At 34.9% G+C, this 17,289-nt stretch overlaps 1 protein-coding gene across 1 annotated transcript; it reads left to right on the top strand.

The window, feature by feature from the left end:
- The first annotated feature begins 3,860 nt into the window (after positions 1 to 3,860).
- LOC120633777 (syntaxin-12) lies at positions 3,861 to 16,075 on the top strand. The gene is made up of 6 exons (XM_039904124.1): positions 3,861 to 4,037; positions 5,531 to 5,764; positions 7,891 to 8,056; positions 11,592 to 11,720; positions 12,803 to 12,941; positions 14,527 to 16,075. Exons 2-6 carry the CDS (start codon positions 5,538 to 5,540, stop codon positions 14,700 to 14,702), a joined length of 837 nt encoding a protein of 278 aa, XP_039760058.1. The 5' UTR covers positions 3,861 to 4,037; positions 5,531 to 5,537; the 3' UTR covers positions 14,703 to 16,075.
- The last annotated feature ends 1,214 nt before the right edge of the window (positions 16,076 to 17,289 follow it).

The raw sequence follows: 17,289 nt of genomic DNA, 5'->3' as shown, positions 1-17,289 counted from the left end.
TTAATAACAATCTACCAATATTAATGCGTGTTTTTAATTTTTGTGTTATGATACTTATTAGAATCACAAAGAAAACGAAATAACTCTTTCGGGTCGGGTCTGGGTTCCAAATTAGCATTACGCCTTGAAACTGAAAACCTACCTTAACCGATTCCCGACTCGGATTATTTTATTAGTAATCGATTCATTTGCGCTGGCGAGCTTAGCGCGGCGCGTCTACATAGTCAATATACGTTATTCACGTAACCGTAAATTCTTCACATTTGCAGTAGGTACTAATGAAAAAGGTGCCACTTTGATACCACACTGAAACTGAATTTCAGACTTATCCTAACTCTACCTATGTATTGTTAAGGAGCGGTACCTCTTTTTTTCTTTGTGTTTCTGTTTTTTTTAATTTTCCAAGCAAAAGACTTAGATACGTAGAGCTACTTATACAAAATAACAAAAAGACGCTTTTTTTTGTTAGCACGTCAGAGATGATTACTTACCACGAGGTTAAAATAGCATAGAATAACATTACCAACTCCTAAGTTTGATGCACCTACGCGTAAATGAATTAGATGGATAATTGTATTATGCTTATACATTTTTGTTTGCATTATTGGATATTTCTAAGTGAATGTACTTCACGTCGATTATTTGTTTAAAGAACTCAAATGTCCATATCACACAGGAATTAAACACTTTATGCGTAGCTTCGACATCGCTAGATATTTTAAGTGGTCTAAGAAAGCCCTAAGATCTCACCGCGCGAATGCAGTTAATGGACGTCTAAAGATTACTTACCTACTACTTATTTTCAAAATGGCGCGAATATACGCCCGCCATTAGTGTCTGCTTTTTTTTTTACCAAGTGAGTGGGTAAGGTTTATTGAAGTACATGTTATTTCAATAAATGAATAAACCTGACTCATGAACAACTAGCCTTTGCCCGCAGCTTCGGTAAAGTTAAGTTCATCTTTCACACAATTCTTTGTTTTGCCCAGTAGCAGGGCAGAATTTTGCAATTTTTTTTTCTTGGTGGAAAAAAAGCGTGCTAATATTAATAGCTACATGCCAAATTTTCTCCCAACTCAATAATTACCTGTGGGTTTATATGTAGATCTGTCAGTCAGTCACCTTTTCCATTAGTGATTAATTATTCAATGTGAGTTATAGCTATTAATAGTTTATTGTCTTTATAGCGAAATATGCGTTATTCTTGATCATATTTAAGACGAAACATATTGTTCGCAATAAATCAAATAATTTATAAAGTTCGTTTGCAGCATGCTTCTTTCTGATCATAAATAATTCTTTGTGAATAAAGTTACGGTAACCTTATAATATTGACCCACAAAATAATTAAAATATCATTTGCTTCATCGGTGAAGAAAAAAAACATCGTCAGGAAACCTGCATGCCTGAGGGTTCTCCATGATGTTCTCAAAGGCGTGTGAAGTCCATCAATCCGCACTATGCCCGCGTGGTGGACTACGGCCTGAACCTTTATCATTGTTAGAGGAGAGCTGTGCCCTGTAAACATTGTAGTGGGCACATGAAGAGTTGATGTGGCAAATGGCCCAACAGTTGGTAAGTGGTAAACCATCGCGTGTTGGTGTCCTTTCTCGCTCAGCACGGGTAGCATGGTCAGGAGACAATTATATCCTTGAAGAATGGATAAAAATTTATCTTCTCCCACAGCTTTATGTGTCCATCCGAAAATCATTAAATGTCTATCCTTATGTTTTTTATCACCCGCACTGAGATTTTTTTCATTCTATATCATCTTCCCGTTTGGTGTATTCCCTGTGCAAACCCTATATGCACGCCACTGATATGGGTAATAATAAACGGGGGTAATAATAAACATAATTTTTATTTTTATCTCCAGCCTGTGCTAGCCCTGCTGCATTGACACCTTCCAAAGTACGCTGTTTGCGTTCCATTTATCTTTTTCACTTGTCGGCGCAGCGGTTAAAACCTTAACCTATTTCAGTGCGTAGGAACGCTCACCACTCACAATAATTATAAAATGGCGAACGAGCTCATAATAAATTTCACGCCGCGTTTAAAACGTAAAACGACGTGGACTTAATTGGAGTTAGTCACAACGAAACGAGTGTATTTTATAAGGAAGACGTCGCTTAAATCTCATTCAATTATTTCAATTAAAACTGTCTACCATTCGAAATATCTGGTTTTAAATGTAAAAATATGACGAGTGGTGGACGGATAAAAATACAGTTTAAATTAAATATAACAACGTATTTGTAAATATTTTTAGCACAAATAAAAACAAAAGGAACTTCGAATAAGTATAAGTCAATTTAAGCAGTATTAAACAAGGCTCTATACCTTTTGAGGTTTTAGTTACTTAAGTACCTACAATACGTGGACAAGAAGTAAGAATACATTTTTTTTTTATTCAAGTTACTTCACTACGCTTCAACGTAATCTAACTCATAGAACAATTCTTTGGTAATCACACAGATTAAAAACAAAACAATGGGAGGTCTATCAACCTACAGATAAAAGAGTTTAATATTCCACACGCAAACTCCTTGGATCCGCTCTGACACTTCATTTTAATTTCCAAGCTTTTTTAAACGACTAGCCTTATTTTTTAATCGTGTAACAGGTGCGGATTGCTTTATGCGTCCTGATGGGTTGTGAGAAAAATTCTTACATGCAAACTTTATGGACTAAAGAATAAGAATGTTGATTTGTTGAATATGTAATCGCTTTGCTGGAATTGCGCGGATTTATTGTGGAATTTTCGTTATTTATTGTACATGGATTAAATGGTTTTCATGTTTATGTACCTACACAAGTACACTTTCTAAGTAAGATCGTAGGATAGATAAAGCGTTATCATGTTTTCATATAAAGCACCTACTTAAAGAAAGATTCTTATTTATGTAGAAGGTGCACTACAAATAAAAGAACGTTTCAATCCGCTCGCAGTGTCTAACATGGCATAAAGATCTAAAGAAGAGAGAATGGAAGAAAGAATAGCATAACATGGAAAAATCCTCTTGTACGAGTAACCAATATAAAGTTTTAAGGGTTTTTTGTGCTTTTTGAGATTGTGTGCCTGAAGTGCAATATTAAATGTTAATAGGTACTTAATAGATCCATAGATTTATAAGCGACGCAAGTCCGTTTACATTTTGATCGGGCATTTCTACGCTTTAACTACTTACTTATTATTTTTTATACGAATATTTCCTCTAAGTACCTACCTATTTATAGGTAAAAACTCTTTAATAAAAATATAAAATTTTGATTAGTAACAAAGGTACTGTACCTACACGACGTCTTCTACAAATCATCGAAATTTGCTAAGACAACAAAATTGTGAAAAGAAAAACAGAGAAAAGTAGCATGAACCTAATTTTAATAATAGCCTTAATTAACTTTCGTCATACCTAATTCTAAGTCTATTTCTAGTCTAAAGGTAAAAACTGCAGTAAAATGTCTTTGCGATGCTTGGCTAGTCCTTAAATTAACTTGGTACATCGATGTAAATCTATTGAAGTAGTTGACTCTGTACAAGAAATTTTCTTCCCCTGTTTAAAGTTCTTAGTCTCACTCTACTTTAAAAATTCCTTTAATTTTTTCTGTACAAGTCTTAAATTATAATGTTACTAGCGACATCTCCCGTCAAGCTATGCAAAATTACAATAATATTCATTTGCAATATTTTAATAATTACAGTACAAATAATAAAAAAGTTCGTAATTTATCATGCAATACTGAGTTTATATTTAAATAAAACAATCTTTAAAATTGGTAGTAGGTACATTCATTTTAGAACGAATTCGATGTGCCATCAATATTACTGACAGTTGACACTTGTCAGTTGTAAAATTGACTGAACTGACTAGTTCATTCTCGCAATTGCATTGCAAATTAAATTTTAATATCGTCGCCTAAACTAAATCCACAGAACAATCGTATAATATTTAGTTTAAAAAAAACAGTACTAAATAAATAAGGTGATAAAGTGAAATTTATTCTTTAATCCGGTTTTCCTGGACTGCTCAACTACAGTAAGTGCCATGTTCCACCTTTATTTCCACATAGTTCGTTTTAAACTTGCTTTTTATTAGAGATAATTATATGAATCATTGCTTAATCACAACAGTATCCATTTGCGTTGTTTTGCCGTACGTCGTTGGCAGTGCGCATCAGATATTGGATGGAAAATCGAAGATTGCCGTGGATTTAGTGAACAAAGCTTTAAAGATTAACTGAGTGAACTAAAAGCAATTACTACAACTGTACAGTACAGATATTGGTAATACATAGATAAAGTCAAACTCATGCTTTTTCATATTTTTATTAATAGTGAAAATTTTAAAGTATGTCGATTTGTTCGTTACCTAGGTTCGGCTCAACCAATTCACCGATCTTAACGAGGTTTGGCATCGAACTTTTTATCCTGGTAGAAAATCTTTGAAAACTTCCCCAGTTATTCATGGCCTCTGTTACTTATGCACAACTTAACTGTAAAGCTGATCTCAGAGCTGATACATACTGATAGCTTGCATTCTGGATACAAAAAATAGTAATACTTTTATTAGCTGGGGGAAATGTTCATTGTACATCCTATATTGCCTTCACAGCACAGGGATTCACAGCACTCCTATAATCTTGTAAAAAAATGACCCCACTCACGGCTGATCAATAGTTTTTGTAGTATCTAGACCAATATGAGAATGAAGCTTTACAGAGGCAGTCAATTTTGCTGTTTGGCAGTGGGTTTAGACCTATTTTGTACTTAGGTGTATTCCAGAGACAGCCTTGTCCCTAAAACTGAAACTTTTGTATAATTTTGCTCATTACTATAATAATAATAATAATAATCTTAAGTAATTAATATATCACTTATTTTAACGGTGAAAGAAAACATTGTGAAGAAAACTTCATGCAAGAGAGTTCTCCATAATGTTCTCAAAGGCGTGTGGATTCCTCCAATCCCTACTGGGCCAGTGGGGATTGGAGGAGGAATTGAAATCCTTCTCACTTTAGGAGGAGACCCAAGACCTGTAGTGGGCCAGTAATAGGTTTATGTGATGATGATGATGAATATAATAATCACCAACATGCTCATTACAAATATAAAACTAAAAAAATACTCTCTAAAAACATTTTTCTGCACTCCTAAGTATGTTCCTAAATGAGTGGCAGTGGTCACTAAACCCATCTCTAGCCTGCTTAGCTAATTCAAGGGTTATTCAAATGTAAAGATATAACAAATTATAACATGTAAGCCTTCATAATTTAGGGCAAGTGGCTTAACATGCTTGAAATAGGAAACTCAAATTCAAAATTGATTAACTGCCATCATATTGATTTATTTTTAGTTAATAACATGAGAGTTTCCTAACAATTTGTTTGGCCTAATACAGAAATCATATCCGGGACCTACTTAACTTGACCTAGCTAACTGTTGGACCAAATAAGCAGCCAATAATCTTGCCAAGTTATCTTACTGCAAAAATATAAGTATTAATTTAACATTTTTTTTTACCTATTTTAGAGCAAAAATGTCTGAACGAGAAAGAGATCCAATAAGTAGTTCAAGCCGTGACTATGGAGCTGTCGCACCGCCCCCAGCAGTCGCCTTCGCAGATTTCAGCCCCACAGAGCTGTACAACCTCAGCGAAGGTATAGCAGACAATGTCAACACTATCAATACAGGCCTGCGTGCATTGGAGAAGATGATGAGACAAATTGGTGGGCCCAATGACAGTGTGCAGCATAGAGACAAGATGTAAGTTACTAAGCTGTGTGTAGATTTTACCAATGCAACATGTAATAAAACACGAACAACTATTGATGTTCCTCTCAATGTTGTTGATTTGAAACAAATTCAATAACATACTCAGCAGTCTTCTATGGACTCGCCTAACTTTAAAGTGATTATGCTTAAATTATCACAGCTAGTAGTTTAATGTTTTTTGACCGTTATTGGTTCTTAATGTTTCCATTGCAAAATTAGATAGAGATAAACCAAAGATGTCGCGAATGCAAACCCCACACATGTCAGGTCTATATACTTGCTGCGAATGCTCTATTTTACTCATGTAAATAGATGGAAAATTGTTATAAATGTTACATTACATGCTGCATTGTGAATAATACGCGCATAGCTTTAAACTAACTATTGTGATAATCTCTATGCAATGGTTAAAATGGTCCACACAACAGCTACAGCTAAGTGTGTTACATCTCAAAATGTAAGACATTAGTGTATGTATGTATGTATGTATGTACATATGTAAACGTGTATGTATGTACATAAGATGTAAGTGTAGTTAGACATTTGTAATCTCACAATCATAGTGTTATTTCATGTAAAATAAACATGTAACATGAACCATGTACTACAGGTACACACAAAGTAAAATGAACCTTATAACTCCTATCCAAAAAACCTCTGAAGTGAGATTGTGGTCTAGCACTAGTCTATTAACGTTAAGAAAAAAAAGATAAAAGCGACATATGTGCCAAATTTCTTTAAGATCTGTCCTAAGGTTGAGCCGAAATAAGGTAGTACAAGTAGAAGTTGTATAATCAATAGTCATGTAATCATAACATAAAAGTGAGTAATAGGAACTGTATGTGAATCATTGCAGTATTTTATTGAACAATCCATTTAGGACCATCATTAGTATTCATCTAGTATGAAACCTTATTCCTATACTTTTAAACTAATAACGGTTTAACTTAATTATCCAATGTCAACTATTAGAAAATATGGATATTCATTAATTAACTTAACCTCAAAAAAAATCAACCAGCTATCGTTTTGCAGAATAGACTAATAGAAATATACAATATACAAATAAACTACTAACTAATATTCTGTTGAATGCATAGTTTTACCCAGTTCAGTCAATAACTTTATTTGTTTTAGTGTAAATAAAAAGGATCCAAAAATAGCAAACAGCAATAATTTGGTCTGTATCAGGTACCTAAATTAGGTTTCCCTAAGTGCCAGAATATGTGTCCTAAAATACATTCTGTTTCATAATAATTATTTTCCTACACATAGCAATCCTAATTGTAAAATTTCCTTCCTATTTTAATATTTAAAGAAGAATGAGCACAATGTTATAAATTCATCACATTTATTTGAAAAATTTTTTTATTTCATTATTCTGAAACACATTTTTATGGGTTCTTTTTTTCATTTCAAATTTTAAAATCAAAATAACTTTAAATTAAATCGAAGACAAAACTCCTCGCAATCATAACATTTATTATTATTAAAGTAAAAGAACAATTAAATAACACCAGTGGCTAAAGCTTCAGCTATAATGTTCGAATGTTGCTTTCAGCTATAATGAACTGAGTTCGGCACGCATGATGTTCGGAGATTTGTGCGTTTTTTTAAAGAAATTGAGTATTTATTTATTCTCTTTCTTTGTACAAATAATAAAAAAAGATTTATTTTTATGAATAATATACCTACATAAATACTTATAATATACAGATAAACACCCAGACACTGAAAAACATTCATGTTCATCACACAAACATTGTCAAGTTGTGGGAATCGAACGGCCGTGGACTCAGAAAGCAGGGTCGCTGCCCACTGCGCCAATCGGCCGTCCAAGTAGTAGGATACAAAAGGCGGCCTTATCGCTAAGTAGCGATCTCTACCTGGCTACCTTAAGCATGACTTGCTTCAATAGGAAGGAAAACATTGTGACGAAACCTGCATTGCTGACAGTTCTTCATAATGTTCACAACAGCGTGTCAAGTCTACCAATCCGCACTGTGCCAGCGTGGTGGACTCTGGCCTAAATCCTTCTCATTCTAAGACGTGAACCGTGCCCTGTAGTAGGCCGGTACTGTGTTGATAAAGACAATGATATAGTTTACATTTTCCAGCCACGACACACAACAGAATGTCAACAGTTCTGTGTCAGCGACCGCGAGGGATATACAGAGGCTGGGCGTGGTCGTTAGAAGAGGGGACAAGCCACAGAAGTTACAGGTTGAGAGGCTTACGCAGGCCTTCAGTGATGCCCTCGCCAAGTATTCTTCTGTGCAAAAGGTTAGTGATCACTTTTTGCTGAACAAAGGCTAGTTACCACTTCAGACAAAGACGTGCTGCCAAACTTGTACTAAACAAGGGTTTAATACACTGTCCGCTAACATCTTAAAAAGCCAGAAAGCCAGAAAAAAATATGTTTTAGTTTTCAATAAATTTGAACGTAACATTATACATACTTCAAATTATTATATTTTACCAGTCAAGGTCAAACATGTAGTGGGATAAAAAAAATGAACATAGGTGCAAAATAAAAAGGTAAAGGAGAAAGACTTTATCGTCTTCACTGCTAGTGTGTCTCAACTTTATATTTTCGCAATAACTAAGCGATTCGTAATTTGATGTATGTATGAAAACTAAAACATATTTTTTTAAGTATGATATATTATCATTTAAAGATTACTAGTCCAAGTGGGAGATATCATGATATGATAGTATTTATATAATGCAATACATATAGAAATACTGAATCTAAAAATATATACTCTTCTCCAGAAGTAAATACATTACTTGTTAATTTAATTAGTGGTAAAACTGAACACACAACATATAGTGTAGTGTTCCGGTATGACTACCATACTCCCTAACAGGTTAACCCGCTACCATCTTAGACTGCATCATCGCTTACCACCAGGTGAGATTGCAGTCAAGGGCTAACTTGTAGTGGAATAAAAAAAAAAAAAAAAAGCCGTTTAAATTTTTTATATTCGGTAAAGGAGAATGCCGGATGTACTCGTAGTATGGGATTTAGTTTCACATAGTACTGTTAAGGTGCCTTCATGGAATTTATGTCATTCTGAAGGGTTTAATATTTGCCATACATTTCAGAGTTACAAGCAAATGAAGTTCGTGAATTAAGTTTATTTTTGACACAAGCGATTATTGTAACTTGATTGATGGTACTGTTCACAGTATGTATTTTTCGTTTTGTTTTGTTTATGCGTACACAAGTGACGTACCTCTTTTGATTTTTTTTTGTGTAGATTTTTAATAAAGATGACGGAAATAATAGAACCAATAATTTATCCCATTAAAAGATTTTTTTAACCGTCTAAGTTAAGGCTTGGGATTTTAGAGGTTTTACTTTAAAATAAAAACGTAATTTTTGATACCAATTTGAATGAGGCACCAATCTAAACCGTGTTCCGGCGTTCTACTGTCATGCAGTGCAAAATTATTATGTAATTTTCAAAAAATATATCTTTGATTCGACGTGTACAAATTAGTGTTGCCCAAATGCAAGAACAAGACGAGACTTAGCCAGTCTTGGTCTTGGTCTTGCGCCAATACACCTGGTCTTGGTCTTGGTCTTGGTCTTGCGCTCCCAGTCTTGGTCTTGGTCTTGGTCTTGCAGCAAGAGTCTTGCAAGTCTTGCAATTACCTATTAGTCTATTACTATTTATTAAAGTTTACTTTAAATCTTAGAAAAACGTATTAGAATTGGAACATTGTGAGCTTGAATTAACATAGCCATAGTAAAGATCAAGCAGATTAATAAATAACTGAAGATTTGATAAGAAATTCGAAAAATCAACTGACCTATATGTCGTTTTCCATGGAAGTAACTGTTTCTTAATAAACATTTATGATTTATAAGCTTACATTTGCTAAAACATGTAAAAAAACAAATTAATTACAATAACTTAACTGTATTTTAAAGAACAATACTTATCTGTCTAGAAAGAGATTGAACCCTCAACTTATAAGAAATTTAATAAAAGAGTTTTACGATTTATCATTTATTTGAATAAAAAATAAAATACAACACAAATCAACAGCTTTATCATTAGGTTATGATACTTTATATCAATTCTTTTGACCAAGAATTAATACAAAGTAACCATCTGGCTGACTCATCACTTAACCTATTTCTATGTTTTCTAATTACTAATGATGCTTTAGAAAATAACCTCTCAGCAGGTACTGAAGTTGCAGGTATTGAGAGAAAATCACGGGCCATTTTCGATAAAATCGGATACTCTGTCTCATGCGTCCTCCACCAATCTAAAATCACCAATCTGAAACTTATTTATTCTTTGGAACACCTGTAGGTACTCTTAAAATTCGAAATTATTTTGCATGAATAGTGTCAAATGTTATGATTTCGGCGCGGCGGCAACGATTGTTTTAGATTTCAAAAGAAGCCGCCGGCGCGTGTATCATAACCATGTACTTCCGAAAAGCGGCAAATTTCTTTGAGAAGTAAGTACAAAACCTTTGATGCCGCATTATCAAAGTGCCGATGGTTAAAACATAACTATGCATGCACTCAGTTTGATTTTAATAGATATTTTTTTATTCGCTATGTTTATGGTATTAGTCGTAATGCGCATAGGTCCAGTTTTTCATATTCTTTGATATAGTTTTTTGCGTCTCATAGAATTCCTAAGCGTACCTACCTACCTATACACCGAACTGTTACACCTAACTACTCCGTGAAATAGCGCTAAGTCCTAGCTGCAAGACGCAAGAGTCTTGCAGGCTATGTCTTGTTCTTGCTCAAGTCTTGCACGGTCAGTCTTGGTCTTGGTCTTGCTAAAAATACGCGGTCTTGTTCTTGGTCTTGGTCTTGCAAAAACGCAAGAACAAGACCAAGACTGCAAGACCAAGACTGAATTTGGGCAACACTAGTACAAATACTTAACTTTTACTAATGACATTTAAAAAACTATTCACGGTCTTAACTTTGCATGCCAGTCCATGACAGTGAATTTAATACTTTCATTTAGTGTTAATAATACATTTATTTTATTTTATATATGTTTGAAATGTGCATGCATTTCGGAACCGGCAGGAATTAGCACGCGGCTTGAACGCTTTACCAAAAGAGCCACGGTTCTCGTACTATCGATGTCGAAATTAAGATACGATATTTTTTCCAAGTGTTGTTTTTTTGTTTATATTAATATCAGGCAATCGAGCAAGGTGCACTTCATACAAGCCCCAAAGCACTGCCTTCCCTAAAAAAATATATAAATCATAAAGGCGAAGGATATTCCCTTTTTTGCCATCTTTCTTCTTTATGCATACCCACCCTGGTTAAAAACCCCGTGCACGCAACTGGCCGCCGCCATTAAACATCTGCAGCACCAGAGGAGCCACCGATGCGTTGCCGGCTTTTAAGGAGTTTGTTTATTCGCCCCTTGAATAACCCCAGATTGTATTTTGGTGGGAACACATCAGATGAGAGATTGTTACACAATTTTCGAGTGCGCGGTAGAAATGATCTGGTGTTGGTAAAAAACACATAACTAAATATATAAATAAATAAATATACTACAACAATACAAACATCGCCATCTAGCCCCAAAGTAAGCGTAGCTTTTGTTATGGGTACTAAGATAGCTGAGGAATATTTTTATGAATATAATACACATATATACTTATAATATACAGGTAAACACCCAGACACTGAAAAACATTTGTGGGAATCGAACCCACGGCCTTGGACGCGGAGAGCAGGGTCGGTGCCCACTGCGCCAACCAGCTCTTGACCAAGCCAACTAAATATCATAAAAATGTTCTTATAAAATTGCAGCAAGTATCAGAAAAAATGGCCGCCCATATGCCGACGCAGGGCCGGCCTAAGAACGACCCTCGAATGCTGGAAGAGCAAGCCATAGCTGATGATGAGGAAGCTTCTTTGATCCAGAATCAACAAGCGCAGGTGAGTTGACACGATTATGTAGTTTCTTAGTATTCTTAGGGGCGTTCATAAAATACGAGAGATGTTTAAGGGGGGGGAGGGGGTCGAGTCAAATCTCATCTAATCTTACGTTCAAGGTCTCGGCAAATATCACGCATTTTTTTCTGATTGGAACAAAATAAAATTATACAATTTTGTTCCTTTTAATCCAGAGCGTAATCGATTAAGTTCATTCACTGATTCGTTCGAAAGAAAATAATTTCATTCATACTTCGCAGTTATATATCTAGGTACTGACTGTCAAACCATCATATTTGTTTTATACCGAATAGCTGAATTTAATCACGTGAGATTGGGAGATGGGGGAGGGGGTTAAATAAAATCTCACGACATCTCACCAGAGAGGGACAGAAAATTAAAAAAAAAACATATTTTTAAGGGAACACATCAGATGAGAAATTGTTCCATAATTTTCAAGTGCGCGGTAGAAATGATCTGGTGTTGGTAAAAAACACATAACTAAATATATAAATAAATAAATATACTACGACAATACACACATCGCCACCTAGCCCCAAAGTAAGCGTAGCTTGTGTTATGGGTACTAAGATGACTGATGAATATTTTTATGAATTATATGTACATAAATACTTAGAAAATACATATAAACACCCAGACACTGAAAAAACATCCATGTACATCACAATAAGATTTTCCAGTTGTGGGAGCGGGCACCAGCGTCCTCTATGCTACTACTACAACTACTGCGCGCACCAGTCTGCCCTGCATGGTTGTAGACAAGCAATGGTCGGCCGACTGGCGCAGTGGGCAGCGACCCTGCTTTCTGAGTCCAAGGCCGTGGGTTCGATTCCCACAACTGGAAAATGTTTGCATGATGAGCATAAGTGTTTTTCAGTGTCTGGGTGTTTATATGTATTTTCTAAGTATTTATGTATATATAATTCATAAAAATATTCATCAGTCATCTTAGTACCCATAACACAAGCTACGCTTACTTTGGAGTTAGGTGGCGGTGTGTGTATTGTCGTAGTATATTTATTATAATTATTATAATGTATTGTTATATGATTTTTTTTTTTCAGGCACGTCTAGTACAATTCGAGACTAGCATGCTATTAGACAAGGAGGCGTACATAAACAAAATAGAGGCAGACGTGCTGGACGTCACACAGATCATGCAAGATCTTTCTGAAATGGTGAATGCGCAAGCGCAGACCATCGGTAAGATTCCTCACTCCTTATCATCTGCGAAGACATCGATGTTGACATGGATGTTGTAGCCCACCTCTTTCACAATCATCTATATGTTTATGATAATTGAAAAATAGAGTCTTTGCAAAAAACCCAGTGACGTCACGCCTCGGTCCATGATCGGCTACTAGTATTTGCTATGATCCAATACGAGATGAGCCCCCATTGTAGGCTAGGCTTTTAGAATTTCTAAGAAAATCGGGTATACGTCAAACTTAAGTTTATATATTACTCTAAAACCCAGTGAGGGCTGCGTCTAGAATCATGAGCGTAGTGACAGGACTAATAATACACTCTTTCTCTTTTATTAGCACGAAAAGGTTTTGCATTAATTTGAGAGTTATATAATTTTAATTAAAAACTGGGTACTTTAAGTACAGTAAAGAATATCTCTCATAGTAAGTGTAGCTTGTACATTGTAATAATAATAATTTCATTTATTTTCATTAAACATGGGTTACATAATATATGGTAATTAGGTAGAAAATAAAATTGATCCAAACATGTTTTGCCATAAAGGCGTGCAAATTTTTTTACGGATACAAATCTATTCAATTAGGCTATTTATTTGTATTTATGATTAATTCATTTAGTTTCAGTTTTAATATTAAAATTAGGTAAATGTCAACTACTTGGTCAACTCAAAAATGTCTTATTATATAAGTCAAATTTAGAAATGTCTATTTATTAGTCTAATATTAAATCAAAAGAAGCTCATTTACTTTATCATACAAACTTATTCAAAACAGTGTTTAACTTGTGACAACCCTATTGAAGGTAAAAGACCGACACGCGCATAGTATCTACGCGAGTCGACGCTTACCTAACCAAGTTACAGGAGTCACTTGATTTTAATATTGCATGTGATGTTAGGGCTGTAACTGATTGCTTTCAGTTAAATCTATGTCACAAATAGTTCACATAATAACTATTAGCGTTTCGGTTTTACAGATAAGTCTCAAAGACATTAAATAATGTATCTCCAAAGGCTCTTGAAGTAATATTTCGGTTTTCATTTACACGTTTTAATGTAATAATTGTCTTCTGTCCCAAATAAATAAAATAAGAAAATGCTAGCCTGCATTGAATACTATAGATAATAATATAATATCCTCGTAGATGTAGGTACGCGAATGAGATCACTTATTTTAACATATTTTTTTAATGGGTTATTAATTATACTGGCAATGGTAATGATCATACAGCCAACTTTAAGGAAACTGTTTTTTTAAGATTAAATTAGTCTCTTTGTCTTATGTATTCTTATTTTCTGTTATATTTTATTCCTTGCTACACAAAGTTTATTCATTCATTCACTCTTTAATTAGTCAAGGTAGTAATTTTAATTCACTTTTTAACATATTTATTTAATTATCAAAAAAAAACAATTAAAAAATATACAGTTTCAAACTCTTTGGCTGGGTGTACGGTCAAATAAAAAAATAATAACCGAAAAGTTAAAAGCACTAGTGCGAAAAATCCAACTTTCTGATATACAGGTGCATATTGTACCACCTTTTCAACGACTGTATTCAAAGTCTATTGTGTTCCACAGATACAGTAGAAACTCACATCTACGCGGCCAGCGCGGGGGTAGAAGCCGGTGTGGATGAACTGGCCAAGGCGGCTGAACACCAACGTCGGTACCGGCGGAAGATGTTCTTCTGCTCCCTAATTGGCATCGTGTTGGCCATCATACTCATCGTGTGGCTTGTCAAGGCTTTCAGATAGATGTTAAGCGTTCTGGATGTGTCTATCATAACGAAATTAGTGTCGAAGCATACTTATTACACGTCACGCGACATGCGATGTCGTTAATCGTATCCCATCGTTTTCTATTTCCAGAAGTATAATCGTAAAAATCCAAAGGTCTTTTGTGTGGAGTTCCAAACGCCACTGACTTCTGCTGCCTATATCCAGCTTCTGTTACGTGTTTTATGTTGTCTTTGTACCAACGCTGCATTTTGTGTAGGGTGGTCGCGATTCCAGCGCCTTGACACTAATGTCCATCTCTTTACCGGACCAAGTGCCACCTTTCAGTTACGACAAATTACCCATGCGGGTAACCGAATACGGGAAACTTCCGAGACCGCTCACCACTGTGCCTAGGCGATGGAAAAGCGGTGTGGAGTCCACCAATCTGCACTGGGATAGCGTGGTGGTCTACGGCCTTAACCCCTTCTCATAGTAGGAAGAGACCCGTATGTTGATATATTTTTACAATGTATATAAATTCATTGAAATCGTTTGTCGGTAACTCAAGGTTCTTTTAAGGAGCTCATTTCTGATTTTATCACTCAAAGATACACCGAACATATCCGATCGAATCCCATTTCTGAATATATAACGCAGTTATACTCCGAACGTGGCGTGTAATAAGTGTGACGTAGTCTTAACTTTCCGTTGTTAAACATTAGGATTTGTTTTTAAATGTCGGACACAGTCTTGCATAATCTGCCGAGATTTAAACGTACCTTTGTTCGCTCTAAGTGATATTAGACAATATTAGGTCTCGTTATTTACTTGCGTTGAATTCCAAAAAAAAAATATAATACATAGCATATAACGACCTTGTAACGCAAAAGTAGTTTTCTAAAGGACTGTTTTATTTCAGGCTATTTCATTCCAACTACTTTCTTATGAATTTTATTTGTTGTATATATTGTATATGTATTCAAAGGCTGAGGTAGCATTTGACCACGATTTGTCTTAAGTATAATTAAGCGATATAAGCGATGGTAGCCTAGTGGTTTCGGCTTCGGTTTCGCGTTCGGGCAGCCGAGTTCGAATCCCAGCACGCACGAATTTTTCTTAGTTATTTGCGTTTTAATCAAAATATCACTTGTTTCTACGCTGCAGGATGACATCTTAAAGAAACCTGTATACCGGAATGTTTTCCATGATGTTATCAAGGGCGAGTGGAGTCCGCCAATCCGTACTGGGCCTGCGTGGTGGACTACGGCCTAAACTCTTCTCAGTGTGGGAGAATAACTGTGCCCTGTCGTGGGCGGGTAATGGTTTAATATGATGATGATGAGCGATAAATAAAAAGCGTCCGTTTTCATCGCTTATAATATTTGAATATTTTATTATAGGAATATTTAATTAAAAAAAAAAAAAAAAAAAAAACTGCGAATTGTAGCTCTGTTTATAATAATCTCTTTATTTCAGGCAAAGCCCATAGTAATACATTTAAAATTACAAAATTAGAGGAAACAAAAAAGAAATAATTAACAATACACAATATCGAATTAAAATAACTTTATTAAAAAAAATACTGTCAGGTGGGCCATCTCCTTGGTCGGTCACATAAGGTCATAAATAGATATCGTCTAACGATCGCGCTTCAAGTGGTGATTTCATGTTACCTCAGCATTTGAAACGTGAAAAAATTGAATTTAGAAACTATATACTAAAATTATTGGAACTTAATTTTATTTATTAATATTAGAATTGGGCGCCACCTTCACGAGCTAGTTTATCCACGGAGCGAATGATAAGTCGCAATTTCTATTGGTCTATTGGGTATATGCATGTGATATAAAATGAAAGAAAAAACTTCAGTACGAGTTTTTATAACTCTTACAATGCCTATACTTAAGTTTTTTATAATTCGTACTGGAGATTTTCTTCATTTTATATCATCTGCATACCCTCTATGCACGAAACTGTCTACACCTTAATCATTTGAGAAAATGCCAATGTAATATTTTGCTACCCTAATTGTTGTGATCCGAATCTAAGTTTTTTTCGGATGCTGCCCGAAGTTTTGGCAAAGTTTTCGTTGAGTGCGAAAAGTTTTAATCTGAAATCTGAATATTTGCAAAATCGACGCATATAAATCTTTTTAAAGCTTCGTAGACGATGTTTTTTAGTGTCCCCAATTTTAACTGACCTGTGTCAATATACAACGTGTAAATGAAAACCGAAATAATACTTCGGAGGCTTTAGAGGTACATTATTGTCACTGAGACTTATCTGTGAAACAGAAATGCTAATAGCTTTTGAGTAAACCATTGGCATAGTTTTTATTGAAATAAATCAGATACAGCCCTAAAATCACATGCAAAAGTAAAATCAAGTGACTCCTGTCATTTTTTTAGTTACGTGTCGCATAGCGTAGGTGTTATGCGCGTGTCGGTCTTTTACCTTCCATAGGGTTGTCATAATTAAACACTTGGAATGTTTTGAATTAGTTTTTATGGAAACATAAATATGCTTCTTTTTTTTTAATATATGATTCCTTTAGATTTTTTATCGGCCCACTACAGAGCACGGGTCTCCTCCCACAATGAGAGGGGTTATGGCCGTAGTCCAC

This window comes from Pararge aegeria, chromosome 22 (genome assembly GCF_905163445.1).
Source record: "Pararge aegeria chromosome 22, ilParAegt1.1, whole genome shotgun sequence".
Classification (NCBI taxonomy): domain Eukaryota; kingdom Metazoa; phylum Arthropoda; class Insecta; order Lepidoptera; family Nymphalidae; genus Pararge; species Pararge aegeria.
Note: the sequence above shows the minus strand (reverse complement) of the source record. Positions and strands in the feature narration are given on the sequence as shown.

Coding starts and splice junctions, on each gene's coding strand:
- LOC120633777 (XM_039904124.1), top strand. CDS start 5,538: ATGTCTGAACGAGAAAGAGATCCAATAAGTAGTTCAAGCCGTGACTAT. Junction 8,057..11,591: donor AGTATTCTTCTGTGCAAAAG/GTTAGTGATCAC, acceptor ATAAAATTGCAG/CAAGTATCAGAAAAAATGGC. Junction 12,942..14,526: donor TGCGCAAGCGCAGACCATCG/GTAAGATTCCTC, acceptor TGTGTTCCACAG/ATACAGTAGAAACTCACATC.